The 24933-nt window shown below is 47.3% G+C and overlaps 3 protein-coding genes across 3 annotated transcripts; 2 read left to right on the forward strand and 1 right to left on the reverse strand.

The window, feature by feature from the left end:
- The first annotated feature begins 1788 nt into the window (after nt 1-1788).
- Nucleotides 1789-8580, forward strand: LOC120713050 (probable E3 ubiquitin-protein ligase ARI8). Its single transcript, XM_039999024.1, has 15 exons — nt 1789-2178; nt 2740-2861; nt 3445-3547; nt 3679-3769; nt 4029-4201; nt 4315-4416; nt 4515-4603; nt 5752-5859; nt 5945-6035; nt 6264-6353; nt 6858-6905; nt 7100-7171; nt 7268-7361; nt 7456-7609; nt 7852-8580. Exons 1-15 carry the CDS (start codon nt 1972-1974, stop codon nt 8105-8107), a joined length of 1800 nt encoding a protein of 599 aa, XP_039854958.1. The 5' UTR covers nt 1789-1971; the 3' UTR covers nt 8108-8580.
- A 103-nt stretch (nt 8581-8683) lies between these two features.
- LOC120713051 (calcium-dependent protein kinase 21-like) lies at nt 8684-11064 on the reverse strand. The gene is made up of 4 exons (XM_039999025.1): nt 10353-11064; nt 10111-10234; nt 9862-10005; nt 8684-9767 (listed from the first exon to the last, which is right to left on the reverse strand). The coding sequence occupies exons 1-4, from the start codon at nt 10971-10973 to the stop codon at nt 8983-8985; spliced, it is 1674 nt and encodes a 557-aa protein (XP_039854959.1). The 5' UTR covers nt 10974-11064; the 3' UTR covers nt 8684-8982.
- A 1518-nt stretch (nt 11065-12582) lies between these two features.
- Nucleotides 12583-15891, forward strand: LOC120713052 (probable RNA methyltransferase At5g51130). Its single transcript, XM_039999026.1, has 8 exons — nt 12583-12947; nt 13793-13907; nt 14212-14259; nt 14339-14579; nt 14682-14769; nt 14862-14927; nt 15328-15396; nt 15484-15891. Exons 1-8 carry the CDS (start codon nt 12765-12767, stop codon nt 15571-15573), a joined length of 900 nt encoding a protein of 299 aa, XP_039854960.1. The 5' UTR covers nt 12583-12764; the 3' UTR covers nt 15574-15891.
- Nucleotides 15892-24933: the final 9042 nt, after the last annotated feature.

Below are 24933 nucleotides of genomic sequence, written 5' to 3' on the forward strand. Positions count from 1 at the left end.
ACATTCTACCTTTTTCTCCCTTTGCACCGGGTGCTCAACTTGGCTCCAACGTACAACGGAAAATTTTGCTCCAATGTATTGCACCGCTTTCACCTGTTTCTCTCTTACTAGCACCACCCCAAAACACATGCTGGAGCTGCCCTTAGAGCTGTAGAGGTAGCCAGTGTTGAATTCTTAGCCACAAGTTAGTTGGGCCAAACTATTTCCAATCAGGATCCCAATGTGGCAATGTGCCAGTCACAATACGTTGTAGGAAGATTTATCTGGACTCCGTAATTTGCATTCCAATTTCTTTGTTGTGTTTATGATATAATAGGTAAAATAAATTGGTAGCTTAAGTTATCTTTAACGGACAACCAAACACATGTAGTGTACTTCTGAGCTGCCTTACAGTAAACACCTATTATATTGTAAGGCCGCTCAGAAGTGGTAGGATGTGCCCATATAACAATTTATGTGGTGTTTGTACTTGTACATGTTGCTTGAAAAATTGAAATATTTGAAATCCAGCGCCCAATAAGGTAATTTAGGGTTCTTAATTCACAATACCATGCATGTTTATAAAGCCAGTTTCAATGGGAATATTATGAGCGTTAGTTGACATAACAAAGTTATTATGGAGAGAGAAAGATGAGGGAGAGTGTTGAGAGATGTGAGAGGAGTGTCATCATCATGATACTCTTTCGATTCAATTACCTAGTTTACAATCTTATTAACTGAGCCCAGGGCCGTTGAAGGGGGTGTGCGAGGTGGGCACTCGCACAGGGCCCCCAAACAGATGGGCCCCCAAGCCTAGGTATAGGTAAAGGTCTGTATGTCCGTCCATGACACTCAAGCACGGTTTGTTCGTTAGGTACTCAGGTATATTGAAGATCGGCCGTCCAATTTATTGGTGCTTTGATAAAAATTAGTTGATAAGTCAATAATAAAATACTCAAACCAAGGTGTAAGTAATCACTTATCGTTGTTCCTTTTCAAAGATTAAAAAAGAAAACATCTCATAGATTTAATTAGTGGTTAGATTAACCAACAATAGCTTAAATGTTTTATTTATTCTATAATCCGATAATTATACAGCCCTAGTAGTTTAATTAGTGGTTAGATTAATCAACAATAGCTTAAATATTTTATTTATTTTATAATTTGATAAATTATACCATCCTAGTAGTTTAATTAGTGGTTAGATTAATCCGAAAGCTTTAAGGGGCGCGTGGAGGGTCTTCCGCCCTAAAAACAAGATTTATTTTCAGGAGCGGGTAATGGCGTCACCCGCTCTAAAAATACTTTTCTAGGGGTGGGTCAGGTGCTATAGTAGCTTCGCTCCCTTTGTAGGAGCATGTTACATTTTGACAGCCTCTAAAAAAACAAGATGTTCCTACAAATCATTTTTGCAGTAGTGAATGTTGTTCTAAAATGTATAAGAAGAGACAAACACTACGTTCGGCTGGTGCTGCACTCATAGAGCAGCAGCCGAGCAGCCGAACAGAGTGAAAGAATACAAGCATCCGCTCAATCTTAATTAGTAGTATTGGACCAAATATTTTTCGACAAAATTTTAGGGCCTCAATTTGCATTTCGCACCGGGGCCTCGAGTTCCTGGAGACGGCCCTGACTGGGCCGATGAAATTTTCACTGAGACTAACATAATGTTTGTTTAAAACCAACTTATTATTACTTCCCGTTTAAACTTTGGCGCTTGGGGTTCGGGGACATAAATGAAGTTGGACGCCTCTAACCTCTATAAGTTTCGGTTAACCCCGTGCTAACGCTTATCACTTTCCCAAATCACCCCTCTCCCGGCGTATAGAAAACCCATTAAAAAACGCAGCCCACCATTACGGTGCCGACTCGGGCACGCAACTCCGCCGATCTCCGCCCACCCCGAATCCCCCCCTCCCCGCCTCGCCGGAACCCTAGCCCCCGCCCGCCCCCACCCCCTCCCTCCGCCGGATCCCCCGATCGCCCGGCGCGATGGACTCCGACGTCGAGATGAACGCCGCCAGCGACGAGGAGGTGATGGACGACGAGGACTACTACGACTACGACTACTGCTACAGCGACGCGGGCGACGACGGGAGCGGCGGCGGCGGCGACAGCGAAGGGGAGCTGGTGGCCGGTGACTTCGACGAGGGCCTCGAGGCCGAGGGGACCGACGAGGTGGTCTCCAGGCGCGAGCAGGTGAGGCGATGGTCGGGTGGGATGGATATGGATATGGATAGGGATAAGGCAGCGCAGTGCTTAGGGTGGCCTGGTTCCGCCGGGACCGTGGGGTTCGGGGTCCGATGCGTTTGAATAGACTGGAAAACCGGCGTGCTCGTGTGGAATGCTCGGGGTTTTTTTAGTTGTTGGGTATGTGATTCGCCAGTGAGCTGAGGCTTTTGGTGATATCTTCTGATACTGAAGCGCTGGAGTGGTAGCTGGTTAGATCGATTCATCATTAGAGTGAAGTGTTACATGATCGACATCTAATTGATGTTTATGTCAGTGCTGTGTGCCTGTGTAGCTGACAGATTGAAGCTTTTCTATAAGCGCTAAAAACATCTATTTGTGTGTTGAAATTGAGCTTAAAGCAGCGTCCAGATAGGTTGCTGGCTCCTAGATGAGTGATTTGCCACCTCAGTATCAGTACCGCACTTGGGCTCATCTTCGCTTCTGTTGCTTTACTCTCGTACCCATGATATAGTTTTGTGGGATGCTCTTGAGTTCCTCTAAAAGAGGGTTTGTGTTTGCTATGAACAGACCTTCGCTGTTTTAAGCGAAGAAGATATCTCTGGACGTCAAGAAGAAGATATAAGCAAAGTATCTGCCGTGTTATCAATTAAAAGGGAAGAGGCATGTGTTCTCCTTCATCATTATAAATGGTGAGTTTGCTATGTTAGTGCTCCACTGAATTTCATTTCTGAAGCCAGTAAACTCCTAAAAACATTTGTAATGGCGTTTATCCACATTAAACTTTATTCTAGTAATATACAAGCTACTCAAACCAAATGGTACTCTATGTCTATATCTTTGAACACAAGAGTATCATACAACAGATGGTGTGGGTTGTTTCTTATTTGTAACCACTTCCTAGGAGCTTGCTGGCCCCTCTTTTTAATGTTGAAAATTGCCTCTATGAAGCATAAGATAGAACCTGTAAATAATCCCTCAAATACTCTCTCTCGAATGGGCAGCGGATGTACTGTATGCTAATCGTAGCAGTGATTTTCTATTTTTCCATAGACTTGCATTTGTACATGAGACTCCAAAATTGAAAACTGCTATCTTTGCAAATCTGAGCCTACTAATTTCCCTTTTGGTCCCTGGGCTTCACAAAAGCCAATGCACATGGACAATGATGAATAAAATCACATCTAGAAGCAATGCACTGACATTTTTGTTTTGCCAAATTGTGTGGAAGTGGAGCTAATGCCATACATTTGCATTCTGTATTCACTGACGCAGGAACATCAGCAAGTTGAGTGATGAATGGTTTGCAGATGAAGAAAAAGTCCGCCATACTGTTGGCTTACTTTTGAATGGAAATGACCGTCCTCGCTTGAGGAAGGCAAGCTTTATTTATTTGTATTAGTTATATGCTTCTTTTTTTCATCAAATCAGCATGTCTGATCTGATAGAGCCTTTGGCCCTGGTATATGTTCATCATTTCTTAATCTCTAACATCTCTTTTCTTTGCAGCTAACTTGTGGAATATGTTTTGAAGGGTATTCTTCTGATATGATGAGCTCTGCTGGTTGTGCTCATTTTTATTGCCATGAATGTTGGGAAGGTCTCTCTCTCTCTCTGCTTTGTCTCTATGGTTGCATGTTTAGGCATGTTTTGTGATCCTTCTGTTGTGAGGAGTAGACTAATGAGAATTATTGTAGAGTATTATGCATATACATAGAATAAAAGGCAATGATATTCAATCGTAGCATGTCTAGTTTTGTTTATTAGTTCATCATATTACTTACTATTTTTACTTCAATGTAATTTTCGCCTTCATCCTAAGAAATGAAATTTCTGATGGCTCAAGTCAAATTTTGTAGGCTATATTAGTGCTGCAATAAGTGGCGGTCCAGGATGTTTATCGTTGCGGTGTCCTGATCCATCATGTGGTTCTATGGTTCTTCAAGGGATGGTTAATAAATTAGCCAAAGATGAGGATAAAGAAAAATATGCACGATTTCTCTTACGTGCATATGTTGAAGGTAGCAAGAAGGTAAATAAGTTTGAACAAGCTGACTGATTCTTCAAACTACATGGTTCCTTTTGTTTTATATCATGTTCTTTTTTCTGTAGTAACTCATTTATTGCATTTATCATTTCATGCAGACTAAATGGTGTCCAGCTCCTGACTGTACATGTGCAGTGGAGTTTCTTGGTGACGAGAACTACGATGTCTTATGCAATTGCAAGTTCAGCTTTTGCTGGAATGTATGCTGGTTCCATTCTCCTAATGACTTAGCTTTCTTTTTTATGGGTCCTAGTGATCAAGTATGTAAAGCTTCATCAATATCCATTACCGTTTGCAGTGCACCGAGGAAGCTCATCGACCAGTGAACTGTGAGACTGTTTCTAAGTGGATATTGAAGAACAGCGCAGAATCTGAAAACATGAACTGGTTTGTCACAAGCTCAATACTGTAGTACTTTATGCATTTTTCAAGTTCCGTTTTCAGTGTCACCATGTTTTAGTACAGACAGAACAGGAGTTCCTTGATTGTGTTTTGACCAATGCAATCTATTATGATTTTCCACCACCTGATTATTTGTTTTGTAACATTCCATGTTTTGGTTCAGACTGAGCACAATGCTAAGTATCAAGCTGGTAATGGTTTGGGTTAAAACCTGGTATTATGGTTTGATTTTTCTTTTGGGTTGATTTGTTTTGGTGCTAAATGGGCTGAGAGAGCTAGTGAGCTGGTTTGGTTGGGGTTAATATTTAGAATGGACCGGTTCGCCTCAGTCCCATCCAGTGGCTCGACTGCATAGTTTAGGTAGGAGAGCCACAGTGCACATCAGGAATTGGATCTGCTTTGGTTTTTGCTGTCGGCAGTTTAGTTTGGTTTGATTTTTGACTCAAGCGGATTGGTTTGGTGGGGTTTGATTGCTGAGGACAACTGTAACTAGTTCGGTGCGGTTTTGGTTTGAACTTCGAACCATTAGCACCTTGAGCTAAGTAGTTCCAGTATGTGGTTGGATCCTGATGTCCTATTTCATTGCCAACCTTTTAGCAATTTAACTGTGAGATGGTGAATAATCATGCTTAAGTTTAGTTGTACTGCACATGTTTTGGGCAAAATCATTCTGAGTGATTTAAGGTGACTTAGAAGTGGGTGGGGAAGCAAGTCCCAATATTTCTGTGAGGTTAAGTCATGTCTTTTCAACTCTGGAAAATGTGCTAGCAATTTTAAGACAGTTTTAGGATAGCCTTTTTTTTGGGTTCATCTCCAGCCTACCCTGACATGCATGGGATTAAAAGGCTTTGCTGTTACAGTTGTAATTTAGGATACCTAGTTTGCTTTGAAGTGGACTCTGAATACTTTGGGATTAATTCATTTTACATTTGTTTATCTTGCTTTCTGAAAAATTTAACGTACTAGGCACAAGCAGACAAGACTCTGATTAACAGAATCTGGCAATGCCAGCGCATAGAAATAACATTTACATGCCATTCAGATACTGTGTCAATACCATGTTTAGCTGATAATTGTGTTCCTGATGGCAAGTTGCATGAAAAGGTTTATCATGTTTTGTTCAATCATTTCAGGATACTGGCTAATTCTAAGCCTTGTCCAAAATGCAAACGGCCAATAGAGAAAAACCAGGGATGCATGCATATGACTTGCACCCCTCCTTGCAAATTCGAGTTCTGCTGGTATGGTTTCCTTCCGCTGCTTTAAAGATGTACAGTACACATGTCATGTTTTAGCTTCTTTTGTCTGAGGTTCTTTGTATTTTAGGTTATGTCTGGATGCATGGTCAGATCATGGAGAGAGAACTGGTGGCTTTTATGCCTGCAATCGTTACGAATCAGCAAAGAAAGAGGGAGTTGTATGTCTTCTTATTATGCATTTTACAGAAATTCTTTTGTAAACTTCTAGTATAATTATTATATTATTTCTGCAACTGCTGCTGCAGCGGGATTAAGTGTGTCAGTTTGATTGTAGGAGAATAGCATCTCATCTTATTTGGGATGCTGTTGTGGTTTTCTGTGGTTCCGAATGCACTGTTCTGTTCTCCATGGATATTTTGTTCTGAACTTAATTACTTATGTTGCAGTATGATGAGACTGAAGCAAGGAGGGAAAGAGCTAAAAACTCTCTTGAGCGATATATGCATTACTATGAGCGCTGGGCATCCAATCAGACAGTATGTTCATATACCCAAGTGTACATTGAATATATTTGTTTTCTGCTCGTGCTGTAATGCTATCATCGTTATCGCTTATCTTGTTATGCTATTACTCTGTCACGTAAGCTATTGTTCTTAGAGGACTACTATTTGGTAGTATTGTGTTGGCTGTGCTTAGAAGAATAATGTCTTAACCAAATAAATATGTTTTGTCAACTGTATACCATCTAGGTCTAGCATTGTTTTGAGGTCCATGAGTATGTTTGAGACTCGGTTTCATGACAATTGTCTGGGTCAAAATAATTGCTCACCTTTTGATGTGCATGCATAATATCTGATTATTTCATGCCTACCAAGAAGTTAAAGCAGCCAAAAGACATATTTTAAAACCTGATGTGCGTAGTTCTGGATACCTGGTGCATATTAGTGCTCAGCATTCAGATGCTTTCGTATTTCTTAATGTATATTTGAAGCTATCAACTGTAATTCCTGTTCTGATGTGATGTTTGCCTTTATTGTCAGTCGAGGCAGAAGGCCCAAGCGGATCTGCGCAAAGCAGAAAAGGAACAAGTAAGAAAATAAATAATATTATTATGGCCTTAAGGGCTGTCGAAGTGTTCCATGTAGAATTTATCTGCTTGTATTGGGTGGTTTCTTATATTCTTCTGCGCTCTACTATCTATATTGCAGTCTTGACTCTTGAGCCTGATTTTCTTCCATTATAGACTAACCATATGCTTTTTCGCTATTCCTCTGTGTCACAGCTTGCAAAGTTAACTGACATTTTTGGGATACCAGAGACCCAGCTGAAGTTCATAATTGAAGCTTGGTCACAGGTCTGCTATCGTAGCTTTTATATTATGGTTTCAATGAATTTTTTACTTTACAATATTTTCTCATCTGAAGCCTTTCACCACTATATTGTTTGCCAGATTATAGAATGCAGGCGAGTGCTGAAATGGACATATGCTTATGGCTACTATCTAGATGATAAAGTCAAGAGTGAATTTTTCGAGTACCTCCAAGGTTATTATTTCTATTGAATGCCAACATTATTACTGAGGTTTATTATTACTTGCGGAAACTTTCGGAACAACAATGAATACTATTTTTTTTACAGGTGAAGCTGAGTCTGGTTTGGAACGTCTGCATCAATGTGCCGAGAAAGATTTGCAAGCATTTTTGCCTTCTTCGAAACCTGATAGCAACGAAACTATGACACCATCGGTGGCGGAATTTGGTGATTTCCGCGTGAAGCTTGCTGGGCTCACAAGGTAATACATTTGCCATACTTTAGATCTTTGCGTTGCAGTATTGTTTACAATGCTTGATATAAGGGGTTCTAGTTTTTTGTTTTACCATTCTTATATTTTTGCCCAGTACCTTTGTGTGCTTCCAATATCATAGACACACTTTTTGAGCCCCTGCTCATAGAAGGGTGTCATTTTTCCATTGTTCTATTTCCTGTGCTGAGCTTTGTTTACAGTTGTGATGACTATGCTAAATTTCACTGCAGTGTTACTCGGAATTACTTTGAGAACCTTGTTCGAGCTTTGGAAGCTGGGTTGGAGGATGTCCGTGCTGCTGGCCAGGCGGGTGCTACATCCAGCGCGGCCACCAGTTCCAAGAAAGGTGGAACTAAATCCAAGAAGAAGCAACACCCTAAACCATCATCTGACCACACTGATGACAGCTGGTCCTGCGAGTGCTGCACATATCTTAACCTTCCTTCGGTGGACGCGTGCAGTGTCTGTGAAAAAAGTAGGTACTAGATGAGAGAACAGCTCAAGGGAGCCCCCTCAAGAAAATCTCAAAGCTCATGAGACTGGGTTGCTCTCCATCCTGCATTGGATGCCATGAGGTTGAGCTTTCAGCAGTTGCGATGGTGTACAGGGAGTCACCTAAGGGCCTAGGTTGCAAATGGAGTGGAGGCTGAAAAATCATTACATGTGTGTTGGGGTTCATTTGGTTTGCTGGTCTGTGTCTGTTGTTCCTTGTAAATATTAGTTGTGAAGTGGTAATCTGTGTCTATGTGGTGGGTTTTGCAGCTGACCGACCTGGGAAACTAAACTTGGAGGTAGCTCTATTTATTCCCACAAAATATTCCAGGGTCCTTGTATTTGCATCTAAGGACTTGACTATGGTTACTTACCTAGACTGCTAAGTGTATATTACCACGCCTGGCATCATGTTATCTAAAAGATGGCTAAAACTGATGGTATGCTCACTACCATTTCCCTGATCCTGTGAAAGTTTGTTTTCATCACCTATCTTGAGAGTTGTCTGTGAATATGTTTGTTCGTTGGACGCGATGCGTGTGAAATGTTCGAAAGTTGGTGTTCGCCAGCAGGCAGAGAGCCTGAGAGTTTGTAGTATACTATTCAGGGAGCTACATGTATGCTTCAAATTCAGAAATTGTATTTCGTCCTGTTCCTCTACCTCCTCCGGGCGTCCCTTTTTTTTTTTAAGTACGAGTTTGAATCTGCAAGTTCAGTCCTAGTTAGTTTACCCATCGAGAAATGAATTTTCTGTCAGATGAGCAACAACAACAGTACGTGTGTTCATCAACAGCAACCAATGTTCTTTTCGTGGTTGATTGATAGTGGCTACCCCCCTCCGAAGTCCAAATCCAAATTGGTCTGGCTTTTCACGACATGTCCTTGCAGAGCTTCCGGCTGAGGCTGTTGAAATTGGCCCTGGAGTACTGGCGCGAGCCGTTCCTCCAGTCCGTGCCGGCCTTCATCATGAGCTCGAACTCCTGGTAGCTGATGCGGCCGTCCTGGTCGGTGTCGACGTCGCGGATGATGTCGAGGATGACCTGCTCGTTGGGCCCGAGCTCCTCCCTGAGCTCCTCCAGCTCGATGAAGCCGCTGCCGTCCTTGTCGAAGTACCGGAATGCCGCCGCCAGGTACTCGTCGTTGGTCATCTTCTTGAGGTGCAGCGACACCGCCACGAACTCGTCGCAGTCGAGCGTCCCGTTGCCGTCCGTGTCCGCGGCCTCCATGAGCATCCGGATCTCCGACTCGGGCACCGGCTGGCCGTTGATGTGGAGGCCGTCCATGAGCTCCTCCAGCGACAGGTTGCCGTTCTGGTCCTTGTCCATGAGCCGGAACATCTGCACGTACTTGTCCAGCTCCTCCACGGGGAGGCTGCGCGCCACCACGCCCAGCGCCTTCTTCTTGAACTTGTTCATGGCGGAGAACTGCTGCAGCCGCGCCCGCACGGCGTCGCCCAGCGACACGTTGGGCGCCGCGTCCGCGTTCTTGAGCCACGGGTGCTCCAGGACCTGCCTCGCCGTCGGCCGGGTGGAGGGGTCCGGGTCCAGCATCCTCCGGACCAGGTCCTTGGCGTTGCCGGAAACCCGCGGCCACGGCTCCCGGCTGAAGTCGATGCCGCCGCGGAGGATCGCCTGCGCGATCTTCTCGTCGTTGTCTGCATTGATTGTTTGTTTCTTTGTTGATCAGTGTTCGTTCGGCAGCACTGCACAGAGGAAGAAATTAAAGATGGAACGATCGCCGCCGCCTACCTCCCCAGAAGGGCGGGACGCCGCAGAGGAGGATGTAGAGCATGACGCCGGCGCTCCAGACGTCCACCTCCGGCCCGTAGCTCCGCTTGAGCACCTCGGGGGCCATGTAGTAGGCGCTCCCCACAACCTCCGTGAACCGATCGCCTGCAGATGAGTAAGATTATTATTGGCGATGATGATGATCACGGGATTGGGTAAGATTATTATTGGCGAAGCAAAATGAGACGCTGCATTGCATTGCAACTGTACCGGGGTTGAAGAAGACGGAGAGGCCGAAGTCGATGACCTTGAGCGGGGAGTCCTCGGATTTGTTGGCGAACAGGAAGTTCTCCGGCTTGAGGTCCCTGTGGATCACCCCGTTGGAATGGCACAGCTGCGTGCGTCATCGATCAGAGCAACAAGATTCGGTTAGCGATCGCCAGGTCTGTGTTAAGTTATAATGTTTCTTGCTCATGATGATTGATCGGCGTGCCATCCACACCCTAGCCAACCTGGACGACGTCGACGATGGTGCGGAAGAGGTTCGCCGCGGCGCGCTCCGAGTAGTGGCCGCGCGCGACGATGCGGTCGAAGAGCTCCCCGCCCTCGCAGAGCTCCATGACGAGGTGCACGGCGCCGCTCGCCGCGGCGTCCTCGCAGCAGGCCTCGCGGAGCCGCACCACGGCGGCGCCGCCGCGCGCCGACATGCGGCGCATGATGGCCACCTCGCGCTGCACGTCGGCCGCGTGCGCCGCCGCCGCCCTGTCCTGCTGCTGCTGGGCGCCGTTGGGCCCCAGGCGGCGCGGCGCGCGGCGGCGGGGCCGCCGGATGGTCTTGCACGCGAGCGCCTCCCCCGTGGCGGCGTCCCGGCAGCGGCGCGTCACCCCGAACTCGCCGCGGCCCAGCTCCCGGCCCAGCACGTAGCGCCGCGCGAACTCGGCCGCGGTGGTGGTGCGGACCACGGCGGGCGCGGCGGCGTCCGCGCGCGGGGACGGGGACGGGGAGGCGGTGCTCGTGCTGGCGCCGTCGCTGCTGGAGCGGTCGTCGCGGTCGCGCTCGGGGACGGGGAGCACGAAGGAGATCTGCCCCCGCAGCTTCCGCGAGCAGGCGTAGGCGGAGTAGCAGCCCCCCATCGGCTCGGAGGAGAGCGCGCAGGCGGGCGGGCGCGGGCCACCGGAGGAGATGCGCCTTGCCGGCCGGCCGCCACCCCGCTTCCCCCGCCCGTGTTTGCCCTGCCCTCGCTCGGCTCGCCGCGCGCGTCGCGCCCGCGCCGTGTCGCGTGCGTTATTAACAGGAGGCTGTGTCCTGGCTGTTGTCAGAGTAGGATTGTTGTAGGAATAGGGTTGGGTTGCGTGACGCTGTAGGTAGGCGGCGCATGGTGCCGTTGCCCGGCTGGACGTTGGCATGGCAACCAACGGCTGGAAAAGCCTTGGCAATTACTGTGTGTGTGTGAGACCCTACTCTGTGTAAGCAGGCGTGCAGATCGTATGTACAACTTCCATATAAACGCTGGGGGTTGAGAAATGAAATCCAAATGGACAAAATATTTTTCTTAGGGAAAACCTGAGGTGCCATTATCTCATAGTATAAAACAAAACATCAGATAATATCTGCCAAACACCAGCTATCATGCAAGGCCTTTTTTTTTTACTCGGTATTTTTGTAAGTAACTGCATAGGCCGGTTTATTCTCTCTTTGGATTGATAGACCTACTCGTGTAGATTACAAGTTTTAAAAAAGTTTTGACTCTTAAGAACTGTAATAAATCGGCAGGATACAACTTGTGGAGTATGGTGTAGAGACGGTTGGATTCTAACAATCGGATCCTTTTAACAATCGTTTGTTTATTTTAGCTTCTAGAACTTGTAGAATTCTAGACGTGAGTTTCATTATTACCAAGAGTCAATTTCGCCGGCTGTCCTTAAACTTGTCCGTCCGAGTTCTCATTCCAGTCCCGGTACTCTTAAAATGCACGTAATAGTTCTTAAAATTGTTCCGAGTTCTCAATTCCGATCCTTAAACTTATCTCGAGTTCTAATCTCGGTCCTCGTACTCTCAAAATGCACATAATGGTCCGTAAACTTATCACGTGTTCTTATCCCAGTCCTTAAACTTATCCAACACTCTCATCAAGGTCCATATGCTTCCAAAATGCATTATTTATTTAGAAAAAAAAACTTTTGCTATTTTTTTAAAAAATGTTTGGTTTTCACATCAAGTTTGATTACCACTCAAAGTGGATCCAAAATTTATGGATAAATTATCATAAATTGAATGTGAAATATCAAAATATCTAGATAACTGTAGAAATAATCAAATATTGTATCCACGATGATTTCTCATAATTTTTTTTATCAATTTTGAGTGAGATTATAACTTGATTTGAAAATCTAAAAAGTTTGAAACAATTCATAAAAGTTTTTTCTCAATATTTTGGGAGTATATGGACTTGTTTGAGAACGTGGAAAAAATTTATGGATCATTTTGTGTATTTTGAGAGTACGAGAATCGGGATGAGAACTCAGGACAAATTGAAAAAAACCCGGATGAGAGCGTGAGATAAGTTTAAAGACTATTATGTGTATTTTAGGAGTACCGCATGAAAACTCAAAATAAGTTTAAAGACTATTATGTGCATTTTAGAAGTATCGGGACCGGAAAGAAAACTCAGGACAAATTTAAGGACGACTTGTAAAATTTACTCTTTACTAAACTGGCCCGCTCCTTTCTCAGGCCCACGGCCCAAACCGTCCTCGCCCTCCTCCATCGTCCTTCCTAAATTCGGCGCCGCATCGCAAATCGCGCGAGGGTTTCCGCCGCCGCCTCTCCCGCCGCGTTCGCCGTCGCGCCGTTTCTCTCGTCCCCAATTCGAAAAGCCTCCCTCGCGGGCCACTCGCGCATCCCGTCCCATCCCTTCCCGGAGCATGGCCACCGCGACGGAGCCGGAGGACGCGCCGTCCGCGCCCGGGGGCGCTAAAAGAGAGGCCAACAGGAAGCGGGGCAACGAACAGGGAGAGGGAGGCGCAGGAGGCGGCGGCGGCGGGCAGAAGCGGAAGAAGAAGGAGGTCTTCATCTACGGCAACTACAGGAACTACTACGGCTACCGGGTGAGCGCGAAACCGCCTTGCTTTGATGCTTTCGCCGTCCCACCCCGGAGTCCACGGCCCATTGCTGTTTACGCGTGGTCGCCAGCTGTTCGATGGTGTGCCTCACCGGAGGTTGCGGTGCTCATGGCCTCATGGGGTTTGGGTGTTTTGGATGTTTTAGTTCTTCGAATTCAGAACGGGTTTGGATGTGCCTCACCGTCCTGTAGCTGTTTGACGGAATGCTCCTGAGGTCTGACAGGCTGCAGCGCTGTTTTGCTGAGCTGCATTTGATTTAGGGCCGTGCAGTTCCGTGGCCGGGGTTTGCGCTTCTCAAGCAATCGAGGAACACAGAGAGATGACAAGGGTGGTCTGTTGTTATTTTATTGATTTGGTTTTTGTCACAATTCGTAGCATAACTTCATGGCCGCGTGCACATTGCTAAACTTGACCCCATATGTGATTGAAATAGATGGCTGCTAGTTGCTATGCGCCTATAGTTCTTAGCTAGTGTGTGGGGTGCAAGTGGCTGCCCAGTGTGTAGTTCTGGGTCACCAATTGTATCCCATTTTTATTGTTTTGAAGTCTGGATTAGTCCAATTGGATGATGACCCAATGACCCAGAGAAAGTAAATTTGCATCCCGTAAGTGTGAGCCAGGAAATGATTCAAGGGATGGAAACACTGGTACTGGCCTGAGTGTGGTTGCTGACCGGGCTAGTGAGCCAGGTATGGAGTAGATGACCTGTTACATGTAGCCTCCTTCCAAAAGATTTGCCAACATTTATACTGTATAGCGTACCAAGCCTGAGTAGCGAGACAGGGGATTTAACATTTCTCAGCTGATATGTATCTTCAATCATTCTGCAGATCGATCGTAATGTTGGTGAAGATCCTCGCCTAGAGGCATTCAACAAGCAGTGGTTTGAAAACAAGGATTGTCTTGATATTGGATGCAACCAGGGCCTGGTAACTATTGGCTTAGGTAATTCTTGGTTCTGTTTTGCTGTTCATGTGGCACTTTTCAACTGCAATTATTGTAGTCAGCTGTTGCTGTAAATGTTATATTTTATTCCTATTATTGAGTATTGGTGATGAACTCTGGTGATGAACTCTGAATTCCATTTGCTTATTGAGTATTGGCGATGAACTCTGAATTCCATTTACTAAGTTCTGATACATCATTCGTATAAAGTGCTGTGTAGTTGTTCTTGTTGCCAAAGGTCTCAAGTGCAAGATTACTGTCCTTAGAGTTTCTCACTTTTGTTTTCTTTCTTAATATTGTGCAGCCATGAAATTTAAATGTCGAAGAATCCTTGGAGTTGATATTGATTCAGGTTTGAATTGCTATAATAAACCCTTGTAAATATTTTGATTCCCCTGGTATTTTATGTGGTTGTGATCTTGCCCTGTTAGGTTTGATCGAGACTGCTAAGTGGAATCTGCGAAGGATAACGCGGCAGGATAAGGTGGCTACAAAAAATGTTAAAGCTCAAGAATCTTCAAATCCCCCATCTCAGAGCTCTGCAGGAGAAGTGGCACCTGAATTTTCAAATGGGAACAAACACAATGATCTTTTCAAAATTGTATCTTTTCGACGTGAAAATTTTGTAGAAAGTTTGGGTGGATGTTCAGAACAATATGACACTATACTTTGGTAAGTTATACACATTACGAACCGCGATCTCTCAGGAATTAATGTTTTTCTTCTTTTCATCCTCGTCGTGGCATTAGCTTATTTTGTTGTTCCAATGTGTAGTTTAAGTGTGACAAAATGGATCCACCTGAACTGGGGTGATGATGGCCTAGTTACTTTATTTGTAAAGATCTGGAGGCTTCTAAGACCGGTATGTATGACTCTTTGCTGAGTTTTTCAAAATTGTGCATCAATGGTAAGAGGAAATTACATATTTTCACTGTTGGCTCTCTTGCTTTGCAGGGCGGGGTTTTTATCATGGAGCCTCAACCTTGGACTTCATACAAGAGAAACAGATTAGTTTCAGAGGTTGGTTCTTTTGATTCAGATTGATGTCTGACACTTTCTTTTTACTGTATCAAAATTTGTGATGCTATGTAGGGCTTGCTTGACTTAGGTTAAGGGCTTAAGTCTTTACAAGTATGTGTTCTTATCTGCTGCACTTTCTGATCCTAATCATGACTACCGTATAAGCTCAAAATCCTGAGCTTACAGTGGGCCACGTTGAACAGATAATGCCTGAACATGTATTAAACAACAAAAGAAGTAGCTATTACAAGCCGAGGAAAAAGAAAAGGAAGAATACACAGGGCTGTAGATAGAACTTTAAGAGAAGTGCTTGGTTCTTCCATGCTTCTTGACCTTTAAATTTCCCTGGAGCATAAGTAAATTTGCAATTCTTACTCCCTTTTTCACTACCTGTTTTCAGGTTGCAAAAGAGAACTTCAACACCATCTGTATATACCCAGAGAAATTTCGGGAGATACTTCTAGACAAGGTGTTCTATTTTGGCTGCAAACTCTTATTCTGTTCTTGGCCCCTTCAGTGGTATTTTCACTAAACCATCTGTTTTTTGTCCTTCCAGGTTGGATTTAGGTCAGTAGAGTTGATTATGGACAGATTGGTGGGTGCCGTCACTGGTTTCGATCGTCCAATAGAAGTTTACCACAAATGATGAGACCGGATCAAGGATTGTCGCATCCCTTTCCAAATACGCATGCTCTAACCAAATGATTTGGTGGAGCGTTAAAATGCTCTCTGACTGATTGGGTACAACAAGTACGACAGTGCAAGCTTTGCATGGTGCTGGATTGCAGGTGTTATAATTTAGTGGTCAAAGTATTGAGATGGAAGGGTGGTGGTATGGTGTCGTGTTCACTACCTTTTGGGAATTTATGAGTAGATCTGTTCTTGTATAAATGTATAATAGACACCCTTGTCCTGAAAGTTTTTTTTTTAAAAAAGCATTCCATGAATTTCATGGTTGTGTTTAGCTCGCGAAAAAGTTGGGTTTTGGTATTGTATCACATTTCGTTGTTATTTGACAAATTGTTGACGCCTTTTACGGGCCAACACACGATCGCGCTAGGTCGCGCGACGCGTCCTGCGTGGAGCGGTCAGACCGGTCGCCGTGCAGAACGGCGACGATCCTACGAACGCTTGTCCGGGAGGGACCCCGTCGGGGCAAGCGCGTGTAGGGTTGCCCTAGGCTCGACAAGCCAGCTAGGCCGTTCTCAAACGCCATGGAGACGAGAGAAGAACAGCATGTAGAGGTTGGAAAAGTAGGATAAAGGTAAAAAGATAAAAGATGTGTTTTTGATAAATTCGATTAGGTTGTTCCTTCAATCGGCCGTGACCCTTTATATTTATAGGGTGGGGAAGACTTACCCCGCAAGAAATCTTGTTTACAGATCTAAATCTATTAAGAACTCTAATTGTACTCGGACTCCTCCTAGACTGGTCGGACCTACCGGTTGGTCATGCCAGACCGTCTACAAACGCCTAGACCGGTCAGACCGGTCCGTTCAGGTTACTGCCAATTTTGGTCGTCAACACAAATAATGTCCAATCATGGACTAACTAGGCTTAAAAGATTCATCTCGTGCTAATCAGTTATATTGTGCGATTAGTTATTTTTTCCAACTGTATTTAATGCTCCATGCATATGTCCAAAAAATTCATGTGACGGGTACTGTAGGAATTTTTTTTGGGAACTAAACAGGGCCATATCAGATGCTGTGTGCTCCAACTTCAGTACATGTACATCCGAAGAGAATCCCCAGTTCATTGGTCACTTGTAGCTCAAGCTTAGGCTGACCCCATTCCAAAAGGTATTCAGAAAAGCAAGTGTCCAGTCGTTGTCTGAAATGCAACTTCATTCTCAAAGCTCCAAGGAAGGCACCGGTGCACAGGTCTCTTTCCTCTTGCAGGCTCCGGACCAAGCAACGAATCCAACCACCTTCAGTTCACTCCCCAAGCCCGGCTCACTTCGGCGAAATATATGGCAACAAGACCCTCCAGGCCTCCACTATTGTGATTGTGGCACAGCCTGATCACCTGGAGCACAATGTTTTGCCTGGGTTTCAGCGGATGCCAGGACACCCACCCGTCGGCCCTGGACTACTTCCTGGCCGTGGTCGTCGTCCTCACCGCCGTCGCCGCGGCGAGGCTGCTCGCCAGCGCCATGGCGCGGTGCCTCTGCGGCGATGGAGCGGCGGGGCACCACCATGACCACCACCACCACCACCACAGCCCGTCCACCTCCGACGTCGACGAGGACGTGGGGCCGTGGGGCGGCGCCGGGCTGGCGATCTTCGGGCAGCCCAGCCACGACGTGCCGCCGCCGCCGCTGGGTGGCGGAGCAGGCTGGTGGCCGCCGCCTGGACGTTGGAGCACGCGCGCCACGTCGGTCACCCCGGCACCCTGAAGGCCTGAACCTCGGCTAGCCGTTTACTATGTACTCCTAGTAGGAACAATAATTATCTATGATGATATTATTGTTAGAGTAATTTCACTGTAGTGAAAATGAGCTAAGATTCGTTGTGCTGAAACATGTCCATCATCAGATTCAAAGTTTGGGTTTAAAGGTTTAGATTCAGCACGGGTAATTGTCCTTTTTTTACCAGCAGTAGTCTTAGAATAATATAGATCATATGTATTTCAAAAAAAGATGATTATACCCTATATTGTTCCATTACGACGAGATTCAACCAAAAGACGCAGAACATTTATCGCGTTAGCCGAATTACACGCAAGTTCGATTTGAGGGTCGGTGCCATTAGAACATGACACGTGTCTTTCCACACGTTTGGTGCAGCGGTGTCTTTGCGCCAAACCAGCAGGCAGCTGCGTAACTAAGAAACCCTCCGGATGGCGACGATGCGGCGCTGGTCCTCGCGCACGGACACCAGGAACAGCATGGCCTCGGCCTCCCCCTGCACGTTCACGAAGTGGTGCCGCGTGCCGCCGATGCCCGCGTCGAGGAAGCTCTCGCTCTCCAGCACGCGCGCCGCGCCGCCCCTCGCCACCTCCGCCACCTCGTTGCCTTCCGTCACCGTGAACGTCACGCCGCCGCACCTGACGGGGGCGCCGGCGGCGGGCTTCCTCTGGCGCGCCGCCGGCGAGAGCGCGCTGCTGTTTTCGTCGGCGGTGGAGCCCATGATCGATGGCAACCTCTTGCTGTCGCCGGACGCTACCGTTGTCCGTCGAACTTGGAGATTGATCGGTCGGCTGGAGGACCCCGGCCTGTTGGTGTGCCTTTTTGTAGACGGAAAATTTGGCCCCGACCGAGATTCGAGTCCGACACGGGATGTGAGGACTTCTGTATGGTCCACATGTCAGCTATTGAAGAAAGGCCAGTCCGTTTCCGATATGGAGAAGGCCACATTCCTATTCCCCCACACGCTAGAGGACACAGCTACGACTACGAGCTCGTCCGCGCCAGAGTCGAGCGCGCGACGTCGGCCTGGCCCTGGCCAGCGCGGCGACGGCGAGCTGGCCCTGCAGGGCGGGGTGGTTCCACCGGGGCGCGCCGGCGCCGGCATGCCCGACCCGCGGCGAGTGCGCGCGCGCGAACATCCCACCGCAATACGGCATCAGGACGCACGCCCGCGGCGCGGCGCGCTGGTCATGTCAGACAGGCGGACGGCGCCGGAGATGTACGGCATCAGGGTGCTCGCGGAGGGGGAGGCGAACGAATCCCGGGCGCGCGGCGGCTCCCCGGCGAGCCAAGGCGGCGTCCCCGCGGCGACCCGGGGAGGACGGTGCTCGGAATACCGCCCGGGGGTGGACGGTATTTCAAATACCGTCCACCCCTGGTAACCACCAGCCGTTGGATTCGTCTCGTGTGGCCCAGATCGAGCGACGACTCGGTCGTCCCCGTCCTTGTCCTGCAGGGCCAGGCGGGCAGCCGGCCGGGCAGGAGCCGGATGGGTGCCCTGCTAGCGCCATGGCGGAGGGGAGGCCGGAGGCCCTGCAGGTCCGTCTCATGGACGCGGACCCGCCGGCGGATGGGTGCCCTGCTAGCGCCATGGCGGAGGGGAGGCCGGAGGCCCTGCAGGTCCGTCTCATGGACGCGGACCCGCCGGCGGAGGCTTCGGTGTCCGTCCACGCGCTGGAAGCGGACGACGACGACGACGGGGCGGCTCCTCCCCGGTGGGTGGAGAGGGGAGCGCGGCCGCGGCACCACCGAGCGCGCCTCTGCCTGTGCCTCGGCTGGGAGAGCAGCTTCGCCGTCGACGCTGGGGAGTTCGCTGGTGCGGAGGTGGCCGGCGGGTGCGCCTACTTCGTGGCAGGGATCCGAGGTGGGCGACGACGGGAAGCGAGGAGGTCGTCCATGGCGTGTGCAGGTACAGCTTCGAGGACGGCACGGTGACGGTCGTGGACGAGTTGCCGGCCATGTTTGACAAGAAGTCCATGTGGGACGCGCCTCGGCCAAGGATATCACCGGTGCCTTCTTCACGACAGCCGGCGCTCCACGACGCAATAGATCAGGATTCAGGATGAGCTTATGTGGGAGCTCGTTTTTTCAGTTTACACATATACTAGCTTTGTACTTCCCTTTGCCTATTTTTTTTTGTATTGATCAAGGGTTTCAAAGTGTAAACATAATTAAAAAGAAATTATATTCAAGTAGTTACAATGAAACTCTTTCGTATCTGGGACGAATTGATTTAAGCTTTCAAGCAAACATTGCATGATTTTTTTTCCCCAAAGAACTCGAACGGAGGATGACGCCAACCCTGCAACTGCAACCCAGTGATTGCTGCGCGTCCCGAGTCCAACACGGGCGCCGCCACCCCCACCGATGAGGCGATGACCTCCAATCCGCTGCACCTTCACGTTGTGACGCTGCTCCCCGGCGTCCGGTCCAAATATCCGGCGATCTCCAAATATCCGAGGCGGCCTCGGATCGGAGCACGCACCGCGCCGCGGTAAGGCACCGGCCGGCCTCTCCCGGTCCTCCCGACCCGCTTCTGCCGCCTGTTGGGCAGCGAGACCACTCCAGCCTCCGAGTCCGGCGTCGGCCGGCAGCCGCCCAAACCCAGCAGCGCCGCGTCGCGTCGAGGAGGTTCATCTCTACGACGACGTCGCGTCGGAGAGGCGGACGGCGCCAAGGACGACCTCAGGGGTGCTCAGGAGAGGGAGGCGATCGAATCCCGGGCGCGCGGCGGCTCTCCGGCGAGCCAAGGCGGCGTCCCCGCGGCGACCCGGGGAGGACGGTGCTCGAAATACCATCCGGCGGTGGACGGTATTTCAAATACCGTCCACCACTGGTGCCCATCAGCCGTTGGATTGGTCACGTGTGGCCCAGATCGATCGACGACTCAGTCGTCCCCGTCCTTGTCCTGCAAACGCGGCCGGCCGGGGCGGGAGCTGGATGCCCCGCCAGCGCCATGGCGGAGGGGAGGCCGGAGGCCGAGGTCCGTCGCTCCTCTGGAACGGGTTGGAGCTCTGCGCGGGCTCATCGGCCGAGGGCGTGGGGAACGCCGCGCCGTCGCCGCTTCTTTTCGAGGAAAGCCCTCTCATGCTCTGGTCTGGCCAAGCATCCGTAGGGTCGCCGGCTCGTCGCCGCCGCCAGCGCGGGCTTCACCCAACAGGGTCTGTCTACCTCGCCGCCCTTGCCGCCGGCCGCCGGCGGGTACGAGGTGGCGAGCGCGCCGAGGGAGTTAGTCTTGGACACGGGCACACGTACGCGCGTCAATCGCGAGCTGCACCGGCGCCCGCGTGAGCACCTCGTTGCCCACGGCGACGCCGGTCACGCGCTCGGCCTTGGAAGTACAAGCGCACGCCGGCGGTGAGCTACTGCAGCGCCTCGGACTGGCTGGCGTCCATATTAATCTACGACGTTCGTTTTCTAGCCCAAATTGCGACCCAAGATTTTGCGGCCATGTTAAGCTACTGCCGCCTTAGATGCACTTGTATCACTGTCATGCTCCTCACACATTCTACACAGTTCAGATCAGAAGCTTGCAGCTCGACTGAGCTTGCTGTCCGGGGGAGAGCAGTTCGACATGGCTATGCTCTCAAGTGCGCAGGACATGTGGAGTGTGGACGATGACAGCATTATCACAGTTGAATCTGTGAATTGATCATGAGCAATTTCAAGACAATATCGGGTTCCTAGCGCTGCGATTCCAGGACATTAGCTTGGCTTATCACCGGATGCAATGGGCAACTAGCAAGATGGCCCGCGCTAGGTATCTAGAATTTCCGTACTTATATTTATATTTATTTTAAAATTTTAAAATTAATTAATTGAAATAATTTTTTTTGTTGTTTCCGGATCAAGTAAATTCTGGGACCATCAAAGTTATAATACCAACGTAAATCAATACCAGGGTAATGCCACAGGTTAATAAAACCACTAAATCATCATAAAACTTAGCGCTATATGTTCTTTTACTTTTCAACTAATTTTATAATTCCTAAACCCTCTTAACATTTAAAACATGTTTATATTTATTTGTTGTACTCTTCCGCATGCTCTATTTTGTATAGCCTAAATTTGTACGATCAATGGATCTATTCGTAGTTCATATATTTCTAACTTCAAGATCTAATGAACTTAAATATTTTCTTATAGATCAATTGATTTATTCATATTGATCAAAGTGTTTATGAGTATTTGGTAAAAAGAGATAGATATATATATAAATATTATAGGATCTAAATTTTTATCATCACTAAACAACCATCGTTTTGTAAGCAATGCCTTACCCGATGCCCTTCTGATTATCAAACGAGCTTGCGAAGCTTCCCCTAATCTTATCGTCTCCCATCCTGTTCTACTATAGCTCATAGAGATCCCATCGCTCCCAGCCTGATGATGAGAGGGAGGTGGGGCAGCCTCCTTTCTCTTAGCGTATACTATCTGTAGTTTGTTATGCTCGGATGGACCCCCCCCCCCGCGCAGTTGTGGCTATTACTGGTGCCGCTAGTGCCCTCGTCGTTGTGGCTTGCTATGATGGCTGCAGGGTGAGCTCGAATAAAGGTTCCTTCCCTCCCTCTTCTTCATCTCGCTCTGCCTGACAGAATCTCATCCCTCTTCCTTCGTTTCCTTGCTCCCTGGTTCAGCTCTTCATCTTCTTCCTTTTTTCTCTTTTTCCCCTACTTTCTCTTGCTTCCAGGTTTCTACCGATCTGGTTACTTTAGTTTTTGTTTTGGTTAGAGTCACGATAGATTTGCTTGCTTGTGCTGTGGATTTGCTTCTATTCTTCAGAGTGAATCTAAGTGGTCTTTGCATGCTAATTTTTTTGTAGCTCCAGTTTGCTTCTCATCTCACCCCGCTATCTTTTCTATCGAAGCAGTTTTGAGCTTTTTTCTCTCGGGGTTCCTGTAGACCTCTATTGTTTGTTGCATTGCAAAACTTCCCTTGGATTTGAGGATTCTGCTTTCTACATGTTGGCATCGCTTTCCTCTGCGTCCTTGGGTCACCGGTGTTGGTCTTCATCAACGAAGTATTCTTCCTCTTCAAACTCCTGGGTAGGCTTCTCGGCCCTATAGCTCCAAGCATCATTATGAGTTCCTTCGGACTCCGGAGCCTCTGGTGGCTTTCGTCGGTGAGCTTCATGGAGGTGACGACTGTGTTTTGTAGCTCGCTCGTGAATTCCTCTAGGTTCTCGCTCCTGCAGTGAGTGGAGGTGTTCGCGTGTGTCTATTCGTTTAGGCCTGGTCCATAATTAGCTCCGCTTTGGAGGACCTTTCTGTAAGATTGCTACATCTACAATATATGTTGTAAGGTTGTTTTCAAAAGAAATTTGTATGGTGCAGTCGGTCCAGCTGGACACATCTGATGTCCATAGTTTATGCTTCCCCTGTCACCCAATTATGATTTGCAACAATTAAGTGTTGTCTAATCTTTAATTTTCTTGATGAAGTTTTTATTCAACATAGATAGATCAATATCTCAACGCAAACATGCGACTTTGAAGAATAGATTGCCACACTTAATCAGCTCCTACATTGTGCGTACCGATCCCTAGCTGCACAGCTTCATTGTGACTATCAACTGCGCCTTGCTGGAAGTTTGCTTGATACTCCCTCCATCCAGTTTTGATAGATATATTTCCATATGGCACAATGACCAAGAGCACCAAGTGTGCTTATTAATCTAATAAATGCAACACAGACTTTTTGTTGGTCCTCTAATATTTTAACTGGGAACTTCTCGTTACTAGTGCTATTTATTGCCACATCCCATTCTAATAGCAAATATATCTATCATTTTTGAACATTCGAGTTTTTAAAATATATCTATCAAAACTGGATGGAGGGAGTAATAACTAATACATCATATTGCGACTCGATTTTGTGTCCTTCCCGCTCTCATGTTGCCAAACTTGCTAATTCCTCCCTTCTCTAGCGCTAGCACCCTCATCCCTTCTCCTTCTTTTGCTAACCCTGCAAAAAAATGCAAAAAGCAAGCCGTGTCGCTGCTATGACTCTATTCCATGCAATTATCCATCATCATGTAATGACCTGTTAGTTTCTTGGGTTTATTACCTTATTATCTTTCTCTATGCTATGGTTAGCTCATCTCCTAAGAAAGCAACCATTGTTTCTTTCGGACTCGGCCAACAATTGATCCGTTATATTCTGCACTGCCTGACATGCAGCTTTTTAATTGGTAACCACCGAGCTCAGGCTGTATGCGGCCAATGTTCTTGTCCTCACCTCCTCACTCCACCGAAGATGTCGTCAATCATCGCCCATGCAAGCTAGAAGTTAATTGCATTTTTTACAGCGTGGCCGAGGCGTCTGTCTAACAGTCTCATCCATTGCGGATTCTAGAGCATAAAAGATTACTCCCGATGCTTAGGTCGCGTTGCAGGTAGCAGCTGCATACAGCTTGTTGATCAGTTGAACATGGTAGCTTTTTTATATAGTGGCAAAAAAAATCTAAATCACTCGGGTGGTCCGATAGATGGGCGATGGCCAAGGCTCGTCTTCACCTCTATTTATTGCCCTCTTGCTAGTCCAATGATCATCCTCCTCTATTGAAACTTGTACCTGTCCTGGCCGCATGCAACTGTCGTCATTCTCTCGAGAACGCGCATGGGATACATATGAGAGTAGCTCGTGATGACTTTAGTGGCGCTTTAGCCACCACCATACTGCTAAGGCCGCGTTTAGTTTGCAAAAAGTAGGGTGAAAATTTACTGTAGCATGTTTCGTTGTTACTTGACAAATAATGTCCAATCATGAACTAATTAGGCTTAAAAGATTCATCTCGTGCTAATCAGTTAGACTGTGTAATTAGTTATTTTTTCAACTACATTTAATATTTCATACATGTGTCGAAAGATTTGATGCGACGGATACTGTAGAAAAAATTTTGGGAACTAAACGGGGCCTAAGTGCTAACCACTACCACCTCTCGTGGCTGGTCTCTAGCTCCAGGCATCCTGCAAGCCTAGGGACACATCTCTGTAGGTCAAGGAATGCTTGCCGCCTAGGCAGCCACCATCAACTCAACCAAGCCTATGTCTAGCCGATTGGAGAATTTTAAATGTGATGAATAAAATTTTATTCATATTCTAAATCAGTCGCAAATAAAAATAATTAATCTTCTATGAAAGCAAATCAGCAGATGCAATGCAGGAGGAGAAATAAAATCTATCCCGGATGGTCCGGACATGAGTCGCTCGCCTAGGGAGCCATGGAGCGGAAGACGATGTCGTCCTAGTGTTGTTGCCACACACGACATCACGCATATTGCCACAGTGCTTTTCCAAAATAAAAAGTGCTAATTTTCATATTTTGGTTTTGGTATGTGTTATTGTTTTTCTGGAACTGCAGATGAGAAATTAGTAAAGAGTTGCTTATCTTATTGGTTGTATATGCTTTTTCTTTTATAGAATTTATTATATGCATATTATTATCTTTTCTATTAATAATCTAATATTTTTAGTCGTATTTGATATTGACTCTTTAGATAAATCTAAGCCATTAGATCTTCATAAAATCCGACGGTGCAAGTCCTTCTTTTTTTTTAAATTAACGTGGGAATTTCTAGATCCTCTCGGCGAATGTG

Source organism: Panicum virgatum, chromosome 6K (assembly GCF_016808335.1).
Source record: "Panicum virgatum strain AP13 chromosome 6K, P.virgatum_v5, whole genome shotgun sequence".
NCBI lineage: Eukaryota > Viridiplantae > Streptophyta > Magnoliopsida > Poales > Poaceae > Panicum > Panicum virgatum.